General features: G+C 51.5%; 1 protein-coding gene across 1 annotated transcript in view; it reads left to right on the top strand.

The window, feature by feature from the left end:
* Nucleotides 1–20844, top strand: part of DCDC2C (doublecortin domain containing 2C) — a 158699-nt gene that overhangs the window by 9297 nt on the left and 128558 nt on the right. Inside the window, 2 exon segments of the mRNA XM_030311828.1 lie at nucleotides 10975–11051; nucleotides 16370–16498. Of these exon segments, the coding sequence (XP_030167688.1) occupies nucleotides 10975–11051; nucleotides 16370–16498 (206 nt within the window).

Raw genomic sequence — 20844 nt, 5'->3', positions numbered from 1 at the left:
AGTTCTCAATATTTTTGTGCTTGATACACATTTGAAAGCTCTGTAGTGTGGAACCTTCTCTCGCTCTGTTCACATCACCTGGTTCTTAGCCAAAAAAAAAAAAAAAAAAAATTCTATTTAATATGTATAAAAGAGATCCAGCTTTTGGGACACCTGGCTGGCTCAGTCCGTTAAGCGTCGGACCTGAGCTCAGGTCGTGATCTCACGGTTCACGGGTTCGAGCCCCGTGTCGAGCTCTGTGCTGGGCTGACAGCTCAGAGTCTGGAGCCGGCTTCGGATTCTGCATCTCCCTCTCTCTCTGCCCCTCCCCTGCTCGTGCTCTGTCTCTCTCATCTCTCAAAAATGAATAAATGTTAAAAAAAAAAATAAGAGATCCACCTTTTAAAATAAGCAACAAAAATTGCTAAGTTTTAAGCAAGATATCCTGCTGATATTTAGACTATAATATGATTTAGGATGTTATATAATATAATATGTAAATATAATAATATATTTCGTATATATTATTACTATATAATATCCATAATATTATATTTCTTATATATCATATATGGTATAAATATGAATCATATATTTAATAATATAATATAATATGTAAAATTTTCTTAAAAAATGGACTTGTCATTTTGTTGGGTACTTCAAAGAGGAGATTTTTGAGATTATTCTCTAAGTGGTGCTTTTGGTATTCTTTTTTTTTTAATGCTTATTTTTAGAGAGAGAGAGCAGGGGAGGGGCAGAGAGAGAGGGAGAGAGAGAATCCCAAGCAGGCTCCGTGTTGCCAGCACAGAGCCTGATGCAGGGCTCGATCCCACGAACCGTGAGATCATGACCTGAGATGAGATTGAGAGTTGGGCACTTCGTCCTGAGCCACCCTGGTGCCTCCGGTTTTGGTATTCTTGTTTTCTCCTCCTTGAACCGGTGTGAGGACCGAATGGTGAAATATGCATAATGTTCCAGAAAGAGATCAGTGCTGGCCCTCTTCCTCCACAGTTTAGAGAAGCAGGGTTTAGTGTGCCCTTGAATCTGCAGCCGAGTTCCAGTAAAGGACAGCCCTGGAGCTCAGCATCTGCCTGCAGAGCATTTAGCTGTCTCCTCAGAGTCTGCATTTCAGGGCAGTGCGATGAGTCAGGTCGTACGTCCCCACCTTCTACTGTAACTTGCCAAGGGCAGGCAGGCAAGTCTCCAATAAGAAACAACTCCAGGGGCGCCTGGCTGGCTCAGTCGGTTGAGCGTCAGACTTCGGCTCAGGTCATGATCTTGCAGTTGGTGGGTTCAAGCCCCGTGTCGGGCTCTGTGCGGACAGCTCAGAGCCTGGAGCCTGCTTCCGATTCTGTGTCTCCCTCTCTCTTTGCCCCTTCCCCGCTCATGCTCTGTCTCTCAAAAGTGAATAAAGTTAAAAAAAAAAAGAAACAATTCCAGCAGTGACTGAATGTCAGGGCCACCTTAGTAAACAGAGTGGGCATGGTGTATGATTATTCTTAACACCCGGGCACTTGCTTTCCCATCTCCAGGTGGGGCAGGCACGGGGAGTAAGCAACGATTCTGAAAAGTTCCCCTCAAGTTCAGTGTACGCGTACCCTGAGTGCATTTCGGCGCTATGATTAGAACGAGCAGTTAGCCCTGGGGGACAGGAAGGCAGCTTCCGGGTTATGTTGTCAGCCCCCCTTGCTTTCCGGCTGAGGAGGCTTTGATCACAAATGTTAGGCGAGGTGCCTGGTAGCAAGTGCTCTGGAGTGGGGACCTCTGTGTCCTCACACCAATGGGACTGTAGTCGCCCCAAAGAGTTCTGTAATTTTTCTTTAGGAGTATACACTTTTTCCTTAAAAAAAACCTGATTATAAAAGAGTCCTTATTGAGAAAAAATGCCAAGAGAACGGGGGTCACCCACATACCCCTCAAAGGTCAGCGCTCTGACTCTGTCATGTCCGTGTCCAGGTGCTTTTTTATGCACACGTAGCAAGTAGGTATACACAGAAGCACACACACACACAGTACATGTATACCCATGTATACGTGTGTACATGTGTACACATATATGTGTATATATGTCTGCAGAATTGGGATCCATCAATGCTCACTGTTTTCTAATCTGCTTTTTATTTACTATATTTTGTGACCATTATCTCATTCAGTAAATGGTCTTCTGCAACATGTTTTAATAATTTCATCGTGTGAATCTATCATAATTATTTAAGCTTTGCTATCGGCAGATCTTTGAGTCATTCTGCTTTGTCATTGTTTTATTTTATATATTTTTAATGTTTATTTATTTTTGAGACACAGAGAGAGAGAGACAGATTGTGAGCAGGGGAGGGGCAGAGAGAGAGGGAGACACAGAATCCGAAGCAGGCTCCAGGCTCCGAGCCGTCAGCACAGAGCCAGACGCGGGGCTCGAACTCACAGACCGTGAGATCACGACCTGAGCCAAAGTCAGACGCTCAACCGACTGAGCCACCCAGGCGTCCCGATAGATTTTCAAACATTAACTCAACCTTGCATTCCTGAGACAAATCTCACTCATGAAATTTTGTTCATTTTCTTTATTGTTGGATTTTATTTGCTAAAATTTTGTTTGGGATTTCTGCAACTATGTTCGTGGAGGGATGTTGGTCTGTAGTTTTTGAAATCCTTGCAATGTTTTTCTCTGGTTTTGGTATCGTTTCTTCCTTAAGTGTTTGGTAGAATTTACCAGTGGAGCCAGCTGGGCCAGGAGTTGTCTTTGTGGGAAGGTTTTTAACTACAAATCCAACTGCCTGAGGTGATAGAGGGCTCCTCAGATCGTCTATTTCTTGAGTAAACTTTGCTAGCCTGTGTCTTTGAATTGTCCATTTAATTTGTCCACTGGCATGAAGTTGTTCTCTTATCCAACTAATATCTGTGGCCTCTGGTGATGTGACCTCCCTCATTCCTGCCATTCCTGGTCATTTGTGTCTCCTCTGTATTTTCTTGCCAAGTCTGTTCGGTTTTATCAATCTGATCAATCTTCTCAAAGAACCAACTTCTGGTTTCATTGTGTTTCTCGATTTCTTTGTTCTGTTTTCAATTTCATGGATTCTGCTTTTTTTTTAAATTTTTTTTAATGTTTATTTATTTTTGAGACAGAGAGAAACAAAGCATGAACAGGGGAGGGTCAGAGAGAGGGAGACACAGAATCCAAAGCAGGCTCCGGGCTCCGAGCTGTCAGCACAGAGCCCGACGCGGGGCTCGAACCCACAGACCGCGAGATCATGACCTGGACCGAAGTCGGCCGCTTAACTGACTGAGCCACCCAGGCGCCCCTAGATTCTGCTTTTTAAAAAAAGTTTATTTATTGGGGCGCCTGGGTGGCGCAGTCGGTTAAGCGTCCGACTTCGGCCAGGTCACGATCTCGCGGTCCATGAGTTCGAGCCCCGTGTCGGGCTCTGTGCTGATGGCTCAGAGCCTGGAGCCTGTTTCCGATTCTGTGTCTCCCTCTCTCTCTGCTCCTCCCCCGTTCATGCTCTGTCTCTCTCTGTCCCAAAAATAAATAAACTTTAAAAAAAAAAGTTTATTTATTTATTTAAAGAGAGTGAGGGAGAGAGAGCGGGAGAGGGCCAGAGAGAGAATCCCAAGCAGGCTCCACGCTGTCAGCACAGAGCCTGACTCAGGGCTCGATCTCATGAACCAGTGAGATCACAACCTGACCCAAAATTGAGAGTCAGACACTTAACCAACTGAGCCACCCAGGCACCCCTCCTTGATTCTGCTTGGAACTGTATTGTCTTCTGATGTGTAGGGAGACAGGCTTCTATTTGGGGTGACTGTCTCTGCACCCTTGCTTTCTTCCCTTTCTCTTTGGGACATCCTTCTCCTGTGTGCTCCCGAGCGCCTTTCCCTCCCAGGGCACAGTCCTTCACGGCTGGTTTCTGCTGTGTTGTGGCAGGAGGGAGCTGACTTCTTTTCTCCGCCATGTGACACATTTGCATTTTTGTCAGAGACACCATGGGGACAACATGTTGGCCCAACGATGGAGACTCCAGTCCTGGCGTCAGGCCGATGGGGCGCGGCTGGCTCGGGCACACGCCACAGCCCCGGTGCCATGCTGGCGTGTTCGCCTGCTTCCTTCACCCCCTCTTTGCCGACCTTGCTCGGTGGACCCGCTTTCCCTAGGCTCATCATGGAGGCTGACGGGGTAACTCCTCCCCTTCCACCCGGTAGCGTTTATCAGCAGCTTCCCTATTTCTTTTAACTGCACGGTTTAAACATACAGGCAGAGTTAGTCCCTTCTGACCACACGGATACTGACAAAGTGTACGCGTGCTCGGGAGCACTCACCCTCACCCTGCTTCCGTTCTTTTTTTAAATTTATTTTATTAAAAAAATCTTTTTAAGTTTATCCTTTCTTTCTTTATTAACGTTTATTTATTTTTGAGACAGAGAGAGACAGAGTACTAGCAGGGGAGGGGCAGAGAGAGGGGGAGACACAGAATCCGAAGCGGACTCCAGGCTCCGAGCTGTCAGCACAGAGCCCGACGTGGGGCTCGAACCCACAAACTGTGAGATCATGACCTGAGCCGAAGTCAGGCTCTTAACCGACTGAGCCACCCAGGCTCCCCAAGTTTATTTATTTTGAGAGAGAGACAGAGACAGCATGAGCAGGGGAGGGGCAGAGAAAGAGAGAGAATCCAAAGCAGGCTCTGCACTGTCAGACAGAGCCCCATGTGGGGCTTGAACTCACGAACTGTGAGATCAAGGCCTGAGCTGAAACCAAGACTCAGACACTCAGCCGACTGAGCCCCCCAGGTGTCCCTACTTCCGTTCTTATTTTCCCAGCTTCTGTTTGCACTTTCCCTAATTCTCCACCCTCACAGTTTCACCCTTCTTTCTTCCCTTTCAGTTCTTTTATTCATCTGCCATCGTTTGAGGCTTTGCAGGTAATGTAGGTGGTCAACACCAGGCCAGTAGGAGTGGTTGTTCCCATTGGTTACTATTTAATTTTTACAAAAGGAATGATTGAAGGATGTCCTCTGAATGTCAGGCTCACTCCAAGGACACTCGCTGGCTGATTACTCGCTTTGCGTATTGTCCCCCCCTCCGTTTGAGAAAGAGGCCTGAGGTTTGCTGAGATGGTGATCAGGGGGGTGAGGGAGAGATACTGGTGTACGAGGGGCCGTTGGCAATGCCAACTAGTTTGGGGGAGACGAAGCATCTTTCACTAGAACAAAAGAAATCACTAATCCAATAGGATCTGAAATACAAAACCTTGAAAGGCATTCGGGAGGAGTAATTACGTGGGAAACACCATTGCTCTTGGTACAAGTAATGTGAAACGAGGTGACGCATTCCCTGCTGCTTAGCAAAATGCCAGGAGGGAGTTAAGACCTCCGTTGATCCTAGTTGCTCTAATGTCTGTCGTTGCGAGGCTCCAAAGTCCCCGCTGTTGTCAGAGGTCAAAAGCTCTTGGCTTCTTCTCTGACCACTGCCTTGCTGACTCCACACAATGTCTGGGCCTCAAGCCCCGCGGGCGTCCCGGGGAAGCCGCCGGGGTGATCCGCAGCCCTTCCGCTCACGGCTCCCCATGGCTCAGTTCAGCCTCTGTCGCTGTCGTAGAGGACACGCAGGATGCCAGACGCGGGACCTGCCCCGCCCACGGCGTCTCAGTCGGGAAACCCTCAGTGAGGCCTGGGCAGGTGCCCCTGCGTCCTTCCCAGCTTCCCAGAGGGGGTGACATCTTAACATCTAGACCCTGAGAGAGCTTCATGGACGCATGATATCAGCTAAGTCAATTACAAAACCCCAGTCGTGGTTCTTCTTCTTCTTTAATGTAAAAATATCTCAACATTTTCCAAAAAACGGGAAATAAAAATTCATCATCATCACGACCAGGAAGGCCGAAAACCCATCTCCCCAACCATGTGTTGGACACACGTGCCTGACGTCCCCCTCGAGAGTACAATGCAGTGTAACGCAGGGGGAGGGCTGCAAAGGTGCTGAGGGTTTGCCCAGAGTTGCCCCATTTCTACAGGTAACGGCGCCGGGGTGGATGAAGGGTGACTTCCCATCGGCCTGGCTCTCCCTCCCGTCCCTTGCACACTGCTCCAGAATGCCTAACCTAGGGAGATTCTTGGCCGTTTTGGGGAAAGAGTGATGCTGATTTTTTATTTTTATTTTTTTGACTCAGAGGATCACAGAATGAGAAATGAAGTGACTTCGGAGGTGGTCCAGGACGACCTTTTCCCTAATGAATTACATGAACTGTACGGAGCCCACTGCGCCTTCCGCAGGGTTTCTGTGATCTGTGGCGACTGTGTGTGTGTTTAGCGTCTACTGTCGAGTGGCGTAGGGGCCATCTTTGTTAAGTCAGCTTGCACGTTCCAGACCCCGACGAGCGCCGTTCGCTAATTATGAGATCCTCCCTTTACGGTTCCGTGACGAGGTCTTTTCTCGGTGCCAGACTCCCTTGGGTCTTTCTGGTTTGAAGTTTTGCACGGAAAAGGCTGGGAGGATGTTCACTGAGGGCAGCTGGAGAGGCTCGATGGGGCGCAAAGACCAAGGACTTCGGAGGCCAACAGCAATGACAACCGCCGAAAGCTCTTCACTCATTTCTGGCGTTTTGCTCAGCGCCTCGCGATGTGTCATCTCCTCTGGCGCTGTCCCTCCCGGAAGCGGATCCGCATTCACACACGAGGATGTGGGCACAGCAACCTCTTCACGGTGGTGTGAGGAGGCGGTGGTGGAACCAGGGCTGGGATCGCGGACGACGCGGACGCAGGCTCCCGAGTGCCACGCCGGTATAGGTTCCAATTCGCAATGGGCTAAAATCGACCATAAGGTATTTTTGATGGCCTGTCATGGCCAGGACACTTAGTGACAGTGTGTCCTGACAGTGGAGATTACACAGTGGCTCTGATTGGTCACCATGTGGGTATTTTGCCTGGTTGTTTTGAGGACTGGGCACGAATGTAGTGTGACACAGAGCAGGCGTTCAGTAACCCACAGCTGCCACTCGGGGAAACACAGCTGTGGTTACCTCGGGGGGTCTTCCGGCATTGCTGCGGATTTGGTTTAATTACCTCGGACTGTTGGTTATGGAGCCTGAAAGCCCACTGAGCCCCTCAGCCTCTCGGCAGGTGAGTGAGACACCATGTCGGAACCTGTCGTCCCCGTCGGGGGCAGTGACAGAAAGTCACGTGTGCTTTCTTAGGAGATCACGTGAAATGCAGGAAAAAGAAATCCAGAATCATGTATTTAATTGCTGGGGTTATTTAATTAGGCAGGTGACAGCAGGGTTAATGAATCATTAACACGTAAAAAAAGCCATTAGCTCACTGTTTCCATAATTTTATGCCATCAGCCAGAAAGCTGTTTCTTGGGGTAGTTGTACCTTCATAGAATTTTGCAGGGAATAATTTCTGTTGTTGTGTTATAAACCAGGTCAGTAAATTCGTGGTATTGCTGATACGGCTTTGGTTTTTTGGCTAACGGTATGCAGGCGTGTATAATTTCCTATATAGAAAGTAATTTTGTATATCACGTGACAAGAGGGTGACAGTGGACGGACGTGTGCATTACCACAATCTCCAGTGACCTCACTTTTTCCAGGATTCCTCCTGGAGTATCAGAGCTGTTTATCACCTGCCACCGAAGCGTTTATCATTTATTCATCCGTCATTCATTCATCCATATTCACGGCATACTTCTCAAACTCCCGCGGTGGGCAGCTCATTGTTCAGGCAGTGGGGTCCTTGGTGGAACATGACGACCGAGGTCCCTGCTCTCAGGAGGCTTTGATTCTATGAGGAGGAACCAATAATAAGTAAATAAATAAACACAAAACTATCAGACAGTGTTGCATGCTACGATGGCCATATTGGTCGGGGAGGGTCGCTGAGGAACTGCTTCTGAGTTGACTTCTTAACGCAAGAAAGGGCAAGCTGTGCTAAGACCCGGGAGAACATTCCAGGCCCCAGGTCTAGTGCAGGAACAAGCTTGATGTTTGGAAGAAGGCAAACGCGGGCTGTGGCGTGGGGGGAAGGGAGGGGTGGGGTTGTCGTGTGTGTGCCGCTGATTCCTCCACTGGGGTTCTAAGCCAGGGGGCAGCCCATCGCGACGGGTGATTACCAGGACCGCGGCTCCTTGTGGGGAAGGGACTGTGGGGGGCGGGGGGCGAGCTGCAGAGACATGGGGCCACGGGGCCAGTGTGGCAGCGGTGGGGGCAGCAAGAAGTGAACGCGTCCGGGGATACGGTTTTGAGGCAGAATTGAGAGATGCGGGGTGTAAGGGAGGAGACGACACAGTGGTGTCCCCAGATCTTGTGGTCACACACATGGGTCTGTGCTGCACCGGTTCCTGAGACCGGGAAGTCTGGGGACGGTCAGCGGGCTGTGGGAACAGTCGGCGATTCTATCCGGGCCGTGATGAGACTGAGATGCCAGATGGTCTGTGGTCTGTCCCTCTCCATTCTCTCCCCACCTCCGTCTCTCTGCGTCTCTGTGTGTGTTGGGAGACGCATGTTTATTGGATTGAATATTTATCCCCGTGTGGCAGGTACGGCATTGTGCCTTTTATAAAACGTTCTCTCCCCCAAACCCTGCGAGGTGTATGGTCCCCGCTGCAGGCGTTCATAGATGGCAGCCCAGAGGTGAGACAGTCCCGGCAAAGTCACGGACAGTGAGCGCTGGGAGGTGAGCCCCGGTCTGTCCGAGTCCAAAGCCACCGGGCTGCCTCCCAGCTTCGCTCTGCTGTCCCGGTGCCTCTCGGCCAGTTGTCCCCTGCGTCTAATGGTGCCTCAGGCCCTCAGCAGGACGCCGAAGGGGCTCTCCACCGCTCAGTCCCAGTCCTCCTGACCCTCTCCAGCTGCCACACGTGGACGCTGCCTCCTCGTCTCCTTCAGAAGACCCGGAGCAGCACATTTTCCTCTCCTCGTCTAAAAAATAGTGCTGGGGAGACCCTGAGAGGCCCAAACCTTGTCACCCGTGTTAAGGGTACGTGCAGCTCACTCTGACACCCCAGGGTGAACCCCGGGTACGCGGGTCGGTGTTATTCTTGTCGAAGGAACTTTATAGATACTTTCACTCACTGGGGTGATTCAGTAGAGCTGCGCTAACCTCACAGGTTGGGCTGTCTCTGTGTGTAAATGAGCAGGGCACCATGGCAGGGGCAGCGAGTGGAGGGGGACCGGACATCCAGGCAGGTCAGGCCGGGAGGCCCAACCGGGGGCCCTGGGGGACACCCTCTACCGCTGTGCCCGCTCTGCTGGAGCAGGTGTGACGACAGTCTAGGTAGGCCCTGAATGCCGAGTCTCACTCTAGGCCTCTAGAGGTGGGAGGGGCTGGTGTCTCAGGGGCGGAGCCTGTAGAGGTGGGAGGGGCTGGTGTCTCAGGGGCGGAGCCTCTAGAGGTAGGAGGGGCTGGTGTCTCAGGGACAGAGCCTCTAGAGGTGGGAGGGGCTGGTGTCTCAGGGGCGGAGCCTGTAGAGGTGGGAGGGGCTGGTATCTCAGGGGCGGAGCCTCTAGAGGTAGGAGGGGCTGGTGTCTCAGGGGGGACTCTCTACAGGTTGGGGGGGCTGGTGTCTCAGGGGCGGAGCCTGTAGAGGTGGGAGGGGCTGGTGTCTCAGGGGCGGAGCCTCTAGAGGTAGGAGGGGCTGGTGTCTCAGGGACAGAACCTCTACAGGTGGGAGGGGCTGGTGTCTCAGGGACAGAGCCTCGAGGTGGGAGGGGCTGGTGTCTCGGGGCGGAGCCTCTAGAGGTGGGAGGGGCTGGTGTCTCGGGGCGGAGCCTCTAGAGGTGGGAGGGGCTGGTGTCTCAGGGGCAGAGCCTCTACAGGTGGGAGGGGCTGGTGTCTCGGGGCGGAGCCTCTAGAGGTGGGAGGGGCTGGTGTCTCAGGGCGGAGCCTCTAGAAGTGGGAGGGGCTGGTGTCTCAGGGGCGGAGCCTGTAGAGGTGGGAGGGGCTGGTGTCTCAGGGGCGGAGCCTCTAGAGGTAGGAGGGGCTGGTGTCTCAGGGGGGACTCTCTACAGGTTGGGGGGGGCTGGTGTCTCGGGGCGGAGCCTCTACAGGTGGGAGGGGCTGGTGTCTCAGGGACAGAGCCTCTAGAGGTGGGAGGGGCTGGTGTCTCGGGGCGGAGCCTCTAGAGGTGGGAGGGGCTGGTGTCTCAGGGGCAGAGCCTCTACAGGTGGGAGGGGCTGGTGTCTCGGGGCGGAGCCTGTAGAGGTGGGAGGGGCTGGTGTCTCAGGGGCGGAGCCTCTAGAGGTGGGACAGACAAGCAACGTAGCAGGGGAGCGACTTTCAGAGGAGGTCACCGTGATGGAGGGGCCTAGAGACTGTGTGGGGGCCGTGGCCTTGATCTCGCCCCACCCAGGCTGTCAATGATGACAGTAGGACCCCCGCAGAGGGATTTTGCCTGCCCGTGGCAGGGCTCAGACATCCTTCTCCTCCCTGCTCTCGGGGCCCCAGGGGTTGTGAGGTTGAAGCTGACCAGGCCCCGGGGGGCGGCTCAGCCCCCAGGTTGGAGTCACAGGAAAGAGAAGGGTCCGGGGAGCATGGGGGGTGTTGTCCCCTGCCACGGGACGTCCTAGCTGGAACCCCACGGGCTGACTTAGGGGCCACACGCCCGGTCTTGGGGCCGCAGTCTGGCCCAGCCGGGCGCCTGGGGAGCACATCACGGGAGCTTGCTGGTCGAGCTGCTGGCCTGTCCTCAGCGCAACGGCCCGGTCTGTGTCTCTGGACTTCTGTGACCTCCCGGCCGCCGCGCTCCGTGCCCTCGCACCCGACCTTCCGGCCTCGGAACTCACAGCCCTCTCGCCCCGTCCCCATGAGGTCACCTGCCCTGCGTCTGGGAGTCCCGGCCCCTCCCAGCAGGGAGTCTGCTCCCCCGGAGTCCTTCCTGGGTCCTCCCCTGTGCTCCCTTAGCAAGGCCTCCCGCCCCCTGCACTGCTGTTTTGGGGGCGGTGCTGGGCAAACCGTATTTAGCAAGTGGTTGTCTGAACCGAGTCCCGAGGCTTGCCTTTTCTTTTTGCAGATCAGACCGGTGGTACATTGTGACCTGAATGTGCCTTCCAGGTGGCAAACCTTCCAGCGAACGTCCCGGCTCCTCAAGTGAGTAAGGCCTCGCGGGCGACAGATCACTACTTGCTGTGGCTCCTTAAAGATAAGTTCCAGGTAGACTCGAGGTCAAAAAAGGAAAAGAGGAAGAAAGAAGAAAGGAAGAAAAGAAGAAAAGAGAGAGGGGAGAAGAAGAAGAAGAAGAAAGAAGAGGAAAGGAGAAAAGAAAAGACGACGGAAGAGAGAGGAAGAGAAGAGAAAAAGAAGAAGAAAACAGAAAAAAAAGGAAGGGATACGGAGAAAGCGAGAATTTACCTTTCTCTTCCCCCCCCCCCCCTCCTGTGCTCCTCTCCTCCCTTCTCCTTCCCTCTTCCCTCCTCCTCCCCCCTCCCTCCCTCCCCTCCTCCTGTGCTCCTCTCCTCCCTTCTCCTTCTCTCTCTCCGACAGGACACCTGTATGATTCAGCCTTTCAGGTGCCATGTATCCTTTCTTCTCTTTGAACCTTGATTTTGGAAATCAATCCAGTTGCCAGGCTGTTGAACAGTTTACTTGGGGCTGGAAGGGCGAGGGCCTCACACACAGAATTTAGTCTTAGGCTTTTCACTTTTTAAAAAACATCTAGCAGTTGTCGCTGCTGGACGTGGAAAGGACACTTTACAAGTTATTTTCCCACCACGAGCAAAGACCTGTAGGGTTACCACACTTCCCGCTCAAGCGTTGGTGCAGGACTGGAACGTGGCCCTGGGAGCCACAGCCGGTGCTATAGCTGTAGAGGTGCCCGGGGCAGTACGTCCGGGCTGATGGAGACAGCTTTGTGGGCCAGTCTGCCTTACGTTCTGGGGCTGTAGAAAGAACACGCTGGATTCAAACCATCGTGGGTTCAAATCCGGCTTTTCATCTCATCGTCTTTGTGGAGGTCACAAACCTCATCTTTCTGAACTGGCTTCCTGACATTACCCCCCCCCCCCCAGGGGTGGTGAGGGCCCCCCCGTGACACCTCCAGGGGTGGTGAGGGCCCCCCCCAGTGACACCTCCAGGGGTGGTGAGAGCCCCCAAGTGACAGCTCCAGGACACCCGTCCAAGGCTGGTCACGGAGCAGAGACTCTCCAAATCCTTCTTATATTGGGAGGTTTTACTACTTTACAGGTTGAAATATCTGACGTGAGCGAGATCGCGCCCTCCTCTCACCACGTTCTGCTCCCGGCGGACAGAAGGTCAGTGGGCTTCCGCAGAGGCGTGGGCTCACCGTGTCTGAGGGTCACTAGCGGGCGTCTCCCGCACTCCTGACCAGGTGCCCTTCACGCTCGTGCCCCCCAGTGAAGGGCTAGGGCCCCTCGGCGCAAACCCCCGTTAGACTCGTCGGAGCCCAGCCTGGGAAGCAGAAGGACGCAGGAAACACACCCTGTTTATTGGCCAAACGTGGCCCCTCCCCGTCCCCTCAGAACCTCGATGACCATGTCTGTAAAATACGTCCCCTTACGTGTCTGCAAGGCGCAGCCTTCAGTGGTGGGATCTTTCCCTGCACCTTCTACAAATCTGAGAGCTGCTTGGACATGACGGGAGGCACAGCATTTCCAAATTTTGTGAAGGGCAGCTCTTTCTGAAGAATGTATACAAATCTCACGGTCCTTCCTGGCAAAGAGCCTACGTTGTTTTTGTTTTTTTTTTTTTTTTTTTTTTTGGCATGAGCCAAGACATCTGTGATTCTCACTTATTTTGACGGACAAGTTTTGTCTGTTATAGACCATTACCCCCGGCAGCTTGTGCCTCGTCCTTCATATTGGTGTGCTAGAAATTCCACTAGATGGACCCAAATATCCATTCAAACGCAGTGTCTTTTCTACAAAGACCTGATCATGTTTGCTTGGAGACCTTGTAACTGCAAAAACAGGCAAACAAGACAGTCGCGATGGGTTCCGGAGGCTTCGATGTTGAAGGGAGAAAGTGGTTTCTCCCTTCCTCACAGATGGGGGGGGCCGGGGTGCTGGGGGGTCACGGCTGAGTTTGGACCCGGAGCCCGGCGCTCCCCTGCCTGCCTGGGTCTCCGCAGAACGGAGCTGGTGAGGCCACGTGGGTTTGAAGTGTGGAGGCTGAGGCGCGGATTTATGTCCTGCTTCTGCCGCTAAGCAAGCTGTGACGTGACAGGTGTTGTGACGGCGGATCATCGTCACCTAAGGTCCGCTCCTAGATCTATGTGCTATTTCCTGTTTAAACAAAATTGAAAATATTTCCTATTTTAAAAACTCGAGGGGCGCCTGGGGGGCTCAGTCGGTTAAGCGTCTGATTCTTGATCTCAGCTCAGGTCATGATCTTGTGCTTTGTGAGTTCGAGCCCCGCATCGGGCTCCACACTGTCAGTGCAGGCCCTGCTTGGGATTCTCTCTCTCCCTCTCTCTTTGCCCTGCCCCTACTTGCTCTCTCTCTCAAAAAAAAAAAAAAAATCTTAAAGAATTTAAAATATGTCCTACTTGAAATATTTAAAATATTTCCTATTAGGGACTCCTGGGTGGCTCCGTCGGTTAAGTGTCCGACTTTGGCTTAGGTCATGATCTCGTGGTTCGTGGGTTCGAGCCCCGTGTTGGCTCTGTGCTGACAGCTTGGAGCCTGGAACCTGTTTCGGATTCTGTGTCTCGCTCTCTCCCTGCCCCTCCCCCACTCACACTCTGTCCCTCTCTCTCTCTCTCTCTCAAACATAAACGTCAAAAAAATTAAAAATATTTCCTATTACACACCAATGAGCACATTATAAGGTGTGTTGAGTAGTAGGTTTATGCCTTTAACTTCTTCTCTTATTTCAAAGTTTTTAAAAAAATGTAACTATCTTTTTGTGGCCCGAAAAATCTGTGCCCATGGCCATATATAGCTCTAAAAGTTCTATGTTCAAAGTGAGTGCCCCCCCCCACCCCCCCGCCTTGTATCCTTGTAAGACAGGCTGGGAGATCCAGGCTTCGGCAAGCATATGTATCCTACAAATACCTCTGTGTATCCTCCTTTTTCTCCCCGCACGATGCATCTTGGAGGTGGTTCCATAGGAGCCCATGTGGATAAGCTGTGCTTTAAAACAATGGCTACACAACATTCCAAATTTCAAACGTTCCCTCATCTAACCACGCCTGGCTTTTGCCCAGTGCTCAGGGGCTCCTGCCTGTCTGTCACCTCTCCATGGCAGACTCTCCCCGGAAACCGTTCTTGGGCACTTAGGTGGGGTCGGTCATCTGTCGGGTGGCGGATGGACCGTCTGATCCGTGAAACCGGGCAAAGCAAGGGGTCTAGTTCATTCTTCAGTTTGGGAGATGTGTTCCATCCCGCATGCCCTCTGAACTTGTAATTTCCTAATCTTTAAGTTGGAAATAACACTTACTTCCCTTCCTTGTCTTTAAAAATTACATTCTTATTATAAATAAATGTGGGAACTTATAAGAGTGTGAAGAATAAAATAAACATCCCTTATCTCACTCCTCGGACAACCGCCACTGGCCTGAAGAACGCTTACCTTCAGTGTTCTCTTTGTGCCTTCTGTCGTGTTTTTTACAGCATCCGTTATAGTTGACCATTTCCCCCCGTAAATGCAAATCCTGCATAAACAATTTTAAACTGCTTCACACTTTATTATCGTATGGCCATGCGACGATTTACGTAACATTCCTGGGTACCTGGACATGCAGATTGGTTTTATATTTTCGGTTCTATACATAATCCTATGGGAAACATCTTTGCATGTAAATCTGTTTCGTTTCCATGGGCTGGATTTCACAAAGTGGGAAGAATGGGTCAATAGTTATTGATCACAGACGTCTCATCAGTCTGTGTTACTGACTCGCCCCCGAGGAAGACTGTGCACACTTTTAGCTGCAGCCACAGTGTATGTGCATGTGTCTTAGGTCTGCAAGAGATGCCAAAATTTGGGGGGGGGGGAGGACACAATTCAGTTCATAAGAGTTCCTATTTCCCCACACTCAGGTAAAGAGTGTACGTTAAATATCTTTAAAGATTTAAGCAAAAACACAACATGACCCGGTTTAAACATTTATTTCCTGTATTATTATTAGTGACCCATGTTCGGAAAGAATTCTTTTGGCATAAGGAAAACCAATAGATGGAAACATTGTAGCAAATCTATTGTGGGCATAATATCACATAAATGCATTGTAATATAACTTGCACAGAACATTCTTTTCTAGGGTTATTTTGGGGCAATATTTTAAATATGGGAGAAGGGGGTTTCTGCATTGATTGGAAGCCCCTTGGTACAGCGCATTAGCAAAGAAAGTGGATTCTCTGTATTTTTTGCACAGATTAAAGTTTATATTTGATCTGAAAAGGCGATGCGTTCATCCAGTTTTAAATTATTTGCATTACAGAAAAACAGTAACAATGAAGCAACAGCAACCACAAATAATTATGTAAAAAATTGAAAACTAGAATTGTAAAATTGAGCACCTTCGTGTTAAACACTATTCATCGGGGAGCCTGGGTGGCTCAGTTGGTTAAGCGTCCGACTTCAGCTCAGGTCACGATCTCGCGGTCCGTGAGTTCGAGCCCCGTGTCGGGCTCTGGGCTGATGGCTCGGAGCCTGGAGCCTGCTTCCAATTCTGTGTCTCCCTGTCTCTCTGCCCCTCCCTGTTCATGCTCTGTCTCTCTCTCTCTCTCAAAATAAATAAACATTAAAAAAATTTAAAAAAAATATTAAAAAAAACACTATTCATCACTTTTATACTTAAAGAAACAAGGCTCATAGTTTACATGATTTTAGTATGAGTTACAAGAGCATGTAACTGTTGCCAAGTGGCTTGGACCGGGGTGGCCTGGTCTCATTAGCAGGAGAACTTTGCATCGAGTACCCCACCCCCCTCCCCACTCCCCACCCGGACACGTATGGAAAATAAAATAAACCCGCTGGGATTCCAGCAAAGCTGCTTCCAGACTGCACGGGTGAAACCAATTGTTCTACTATCTTTTGGAGGATCGCACATTATTTCCTCGGGGACACTGTCTTGGCCCGTGGAAAGAGAAAGTGACTGCACTTTTAATGGCAAAACCCGCCTTTTGTTTGCCAAACGGGCACCATTTTCTTCACTTTACCCGCCATGGTGGAGGCATATTATTTAAAAAGCGAGGTTCTGTCCTGTTCATCTGGGCGTATTTTATTCCGTGAAGAGAAGTTTTCCGGGCGTCGTTGCAGCGTCACTGGACTTCCAGCACGGGCGCTTGGTGACGGTCCCTTTGCGGACTCAGGCGGTGTGTGTGAGGGCTGCCTGGCGCATTGCGTGCTGCGTATGGCTCTGTCGTTCTAGATCTTTCTTTGAATTTCCAATGTTTCCCCCTCAAGTGTGAGGTACTAATGAATGCTTTTTTTTTTTTTTATTCTTACAGTGTTTTCACAAATGGAAGACTATTTATCCCACCCGTAAAAATTATCATACCCAAATTCAGTCTGACGGAATGGAATAGCGTGCTGGCCATGATTGGGGAAAAAGTCTTCCCTCTAGGAGGCGTTCAAAAGTAAGGCTCTGTCACCTGGGGGAGACCCGGTCACAGTGTGGGGATGTCCTTCCGGGACCAGCAAGGGCTACAATGCTCTCTCATTAACTCCGATTTTAATTCTTTGGGGGCAGACATTATTTCTTGTCCCTTTACATACTTATTTTTGGCCAGTTTCTTTCATTTTTCATGGAACAAAGTTTATTGAACATCTACTATGTGCTAGGTGTGGTGAATGGGGTGAATGAGGCCATGGGGATGGACAGAGGTGGGATGGACAGTGGTGGGTGGACAGAGCGGGGACAGAGGTGAAGTGACCATGGGGGTAAACAGAAGTGGGAGGGACAGAGGTGGCGTGGACAGTGGCGGGTGGACAGAGCGGGGACGACAGAGGTACAGTGGCCATGGGGCCAGGGAGAGGCAGGGTGGCTGTGGCTGTTATGGGGGTAAATCCGGGGACAGTTTGGTGCACTTAGACCAAGGGCCTGGTGTGGATGAGAGGGTCCGAGTGGACCAGGAGAGAGCAGGGGAGCAGCAAGGCTAGCAGGTTGCAGAGGGAAAGGTTAAAGCCTCAGTGTTGGGAACGTGGCTGGGATAAGGAGGCCCCACTGTGGGAAGGAGCAAAGTGTAGGGAAGACACAAGCCTTCGAAACTGAAAAGTAAGGGGTGTGGAGTGGTCCTGAGTGTTGGAAGGACCGCTTTATGGACAGCGATGGTCTCCGGGTGGCCTTGGGTCGGAAGAGCCAAAACATTTACTCCTAATTCACTTTCCGTCAATGGTCTCTCTCGGGGGCACATTGCAATGTAAGCGACTGATTTACCATCAAGAGCTGTGACGCCAGCGATGAACACTGAGGGTCTGTTGGGAGCAGGACCTAAACTGTTGTTGGGAGCGTCGTTAACCTAGGGAGGGTGGTGAGTCACAGGTGACCCTGCACGTGCCAGGGGAGTTAGCTGTCACCTACAGACCAGATGATTCCAGAATGCGGTTATAAATACCAGCGTTTTATTCTGAAAGAAAGAGAGACAGTCGCGTGGAGGAGACACTTGTGTGCGCTTCCGGAAGGAGTCAGGGTCAGCAATCCCGTGAGTCACATGTGACGTGACAGAGGCAAGGCAAGGAAACACGATATTTGGAGGGAAAAGAGCACGTTAGATTAATAAGCCCTACTTAGTCTTTCTCCCTTAGTTCTCTCCAGGTGAGGACGTCCGTGGGGATGAACACACAGGCGCTGGTCTCGTCCCTGGGGTCTCCCCTCGCTTGAGGGCCGGCCTGCAGCTCCTGGCGCATCTGGGACATCTGAACGGGGCTTCCTCAGGACCCAGCTTTCCTGCAGCCCCACCGCTGGGGACAGCTCCTTTCCTGCACCGCCCCTCCCCCCAGCCGGCCGGATTCCCGCCGTGGTCCCAGAGTCACATCTGGACTCTATCTCCTCCGGTGTCAGTTCTGAACTGATTGCTCTGTCTCTCCCCTCCCCGACAAGAACATAAGCCTGTTTTCCTGCTCCTCAGTCTCCCCTCAACAACCCCGGCCCCGGCACTGAATTCTGGGTTATTGTGAACATGTTCTCTCTGATCGAACTTCATTTAATGACAACAGGGATCGTGCCAAGGCGCGTGGTCGCCCTGCTTCACAGATCCCTCCCAGCGTCTCTGCAGTCGCTCTTTCCTTTTATTTAACCCCTCCTGTAGAAACATTCTACTGTGAGTCCCTGTGGCCCATCTTCCAAGGCCTGTCAAGGTGACGGTACTTTTATCGGGCCTCCCGTTTAACTGAGGGTTTGGCTCGCTCGAACTTGTTTCTTCTCAGATTTTGAGAAGATGTCACTTCGTTGTCTTGGGCCTTCGCGACTGCTGTTGAAAAATCGGTGGTGCGTGCTGTGGTGTGTCAGTGGGCTCTTGCGTGGGGGGAGCCCTTCGGATGCAGGCCTGCGTCCTTAGGAGTCCCCCTGACGTGCCTACGTGGGAGTTTTTCTGTGACCTCTCTGTCTTTGATGTCTATTGACTTTCAGTTTGAGGTCCTCCCTCTCTCTCTACTTCTGTGAAATTCGTCTTCGTTATTTCTGTACATTTTTCTTCCTTTCTGCTTTAAGTTATCTTTCGAGATTCTTACTTTCTGGATGTTGGCGTTCCTACTCATCCATACATCTCAGCTTTTCTCTCAGACACGTTCTCTCTCTCCCCCTGCTTCCCTCTGGGAGACGCCCTCGATTCAGAGTCCCCACAGCGGCTTGGACCTCGTCCACTCCCCACTTGCTCTACGTCTCCCCGCCCTCCGGGATGTGCTCTTTGTATCTGCTTTTCTAGTTGTTCTTTGCCACACTTCCTTGTTGTTTCGTATTGGTAGCCTCTGCCCGTATTTCGTCTACAATGTTTTTCGTGTTTATGTCAAATTCCTGGTCCATCTGATCCAATGCTTCCGCTCCTGGTGGAATCCACCAGACACTGTGTGCGGGTCGGAACAGGGTCTGCGGGCAGGGGCCCGGGCACTGCCACCGCTCAGTCTGCCCGCCTCCCTGCGCCCCCTGCCCACTCGGTGCTTCCCTGACTTACTCCTGGGGACGTCACCAGCTGTGCGGTCCTCCAGTGAGCCCAGGCACTGGCTGTCCCAGGGCAAAATGGCAGGAGAAGAACAGAATTCCAGGCATTGCTTTTCACATGGAAACCTTGTGCTCCTGGTTGAGGCACCTGCTGCCCACACAGCTCCCCGTGGCTGCTCATGGTTGTCTCCTGTCTGGAAGGTCCTGTTCCCCCGGGGCTGGTCTGGGGCTGCAGCTCCCCTGGCCCCCGGAGCAGCATGGGCATTGGCCGGCACTGTTAGGAATGTGTGTTCCGGCTCATCCCAGACTCAGGAGTCAGAGGCTCTGGGCGTGGGGCCTGGCTGTCTACATGGTGGCAGCCATCCGGGTGGTTCTGATGCTAAGGTCTGGGGGAGATGAGTGGAGGGCAAGGGCGGTTCTGTGGTTTCCACCCGCTCGGCCTGCCCTTCTCCCCTTGCCACTCTGGTGCTTGCGGCTCTGGTTCACGATCACCTCGCACGCCTGCTGTGGCAACCTGAGCCTCCTCTTACGGGACAGGTTCCTTTCCTCCGTCCGCATCCCCAACGGTCAGCTGACCATGCTCACACTCAACTCCTGTCCGCTCGTCCACAGCGACATCCACTCACTGCGGCAAAGTCCGTGATAAATTCCTCGCCCCGGAGTTCCAGGCTCCAGACTTTGATGCGCAAATTCTGTGTGTGCGTTTCACACTTCAGTGACCATCAACCCCCGTGTTCTGGCTTTTGGCCCCGGCCCCTCCTGCGACCCCAAATGCTTTACGCATCTGCACGTGAAGAAATCTTACCACATCCTCACCCCACTGGTGCCCCCACTTTTGTGAGGCCTACAGTTGATTCCAGGTGGGTCCTCCTCTTGGAAGGCTGGATCTTTGCCCTTCTTTGGTCACATTTCCGTTCCTAGGTTTGTGTACAAGCCTTGGTTTTGGGGAAGCAGTGACTTCCTTACCCATGTTTTTATCCCAGACAGTGCCTCCCTCATTGTCTAGTGTGTGATAGATGCTCAGCATTGAGTGAATTGAATAATTTCTTTTTTAAAAGATGTTTATTTATTTACTTTGAGAGAGGGAGGAAGAGAGAGATAGAGAGAGCGAGCGCACACACTAGCTGGGGAGGGGCAGAGAGAGAGAGAGGGGGAGAGAATCCCCAGCAGGTTCTGCACGGTCAGCACAGAGCGTAATGTGGGCTTAATCCCACGAACTGCGAGATCATGACCTGAGCTGAAATGAGGAGTCGGACGCTTAACCGACTGAGCCACCCAGGCGCCCCTTAAATCATTTCTTTTTTTTTTTTTTTTTCAACGTTTATTTATTTTTGGGACAGAGAGAGACAGAGCATGAACGGGGGAGGGGCAGAGAGAGAGGGAGACACAGAATCGGAACAGGCTCCAGGCTCTGAGCCATCAGCCCAGAGCCCGACGCGGGGCTCGAACTCACGGACCGCGAGATCGTGACCTGGCTGAAGTCGGACGCCCAACCGACTGCGCCACCCAGGCGCCCCAAATCATTTCTTAAGTGACTGAATTAGTGAATGAATACTTGCCAAAAAAGACTATAGGATAAAAGGTAGACAAATACTAGTCTTTTGGTGCTCATAAAAAGGCGTATTATGGCTAATAAATACTGGTTTGTTTTCCAAGAATCGTTACAACAAAATAAGCCAATTTATATTAATTTTTGCTGTATTAGTTAAAATTAATTGAACACCAACCAAGAGCTTAAAATGTTCTCAAGGGCCCCTGAGCATTTGTACGTAATTAAAAATATACTTTAATTAAACAGGCTAAAAATGGAAGGCAAGCCTGACCCTG

The sequence above is a fragment of the Lynx canadensis genome, chromosome A3 (assembly GCF_007474595.2).
Source record: "Lynx canadensis isolate LIC74 chromosome A3, mLynCan4.pri.v2, whole genome shotgun sequence".
NCBI classification, from domain to species: Eukaryota; Metazoa; Chordata; class Mammalia; order Carnivora; family Felidae; genus Lynx; species Lynx canadensis.
This window is presented reverse-complemented; position numbering and strand designations above follow the sequence as displayed.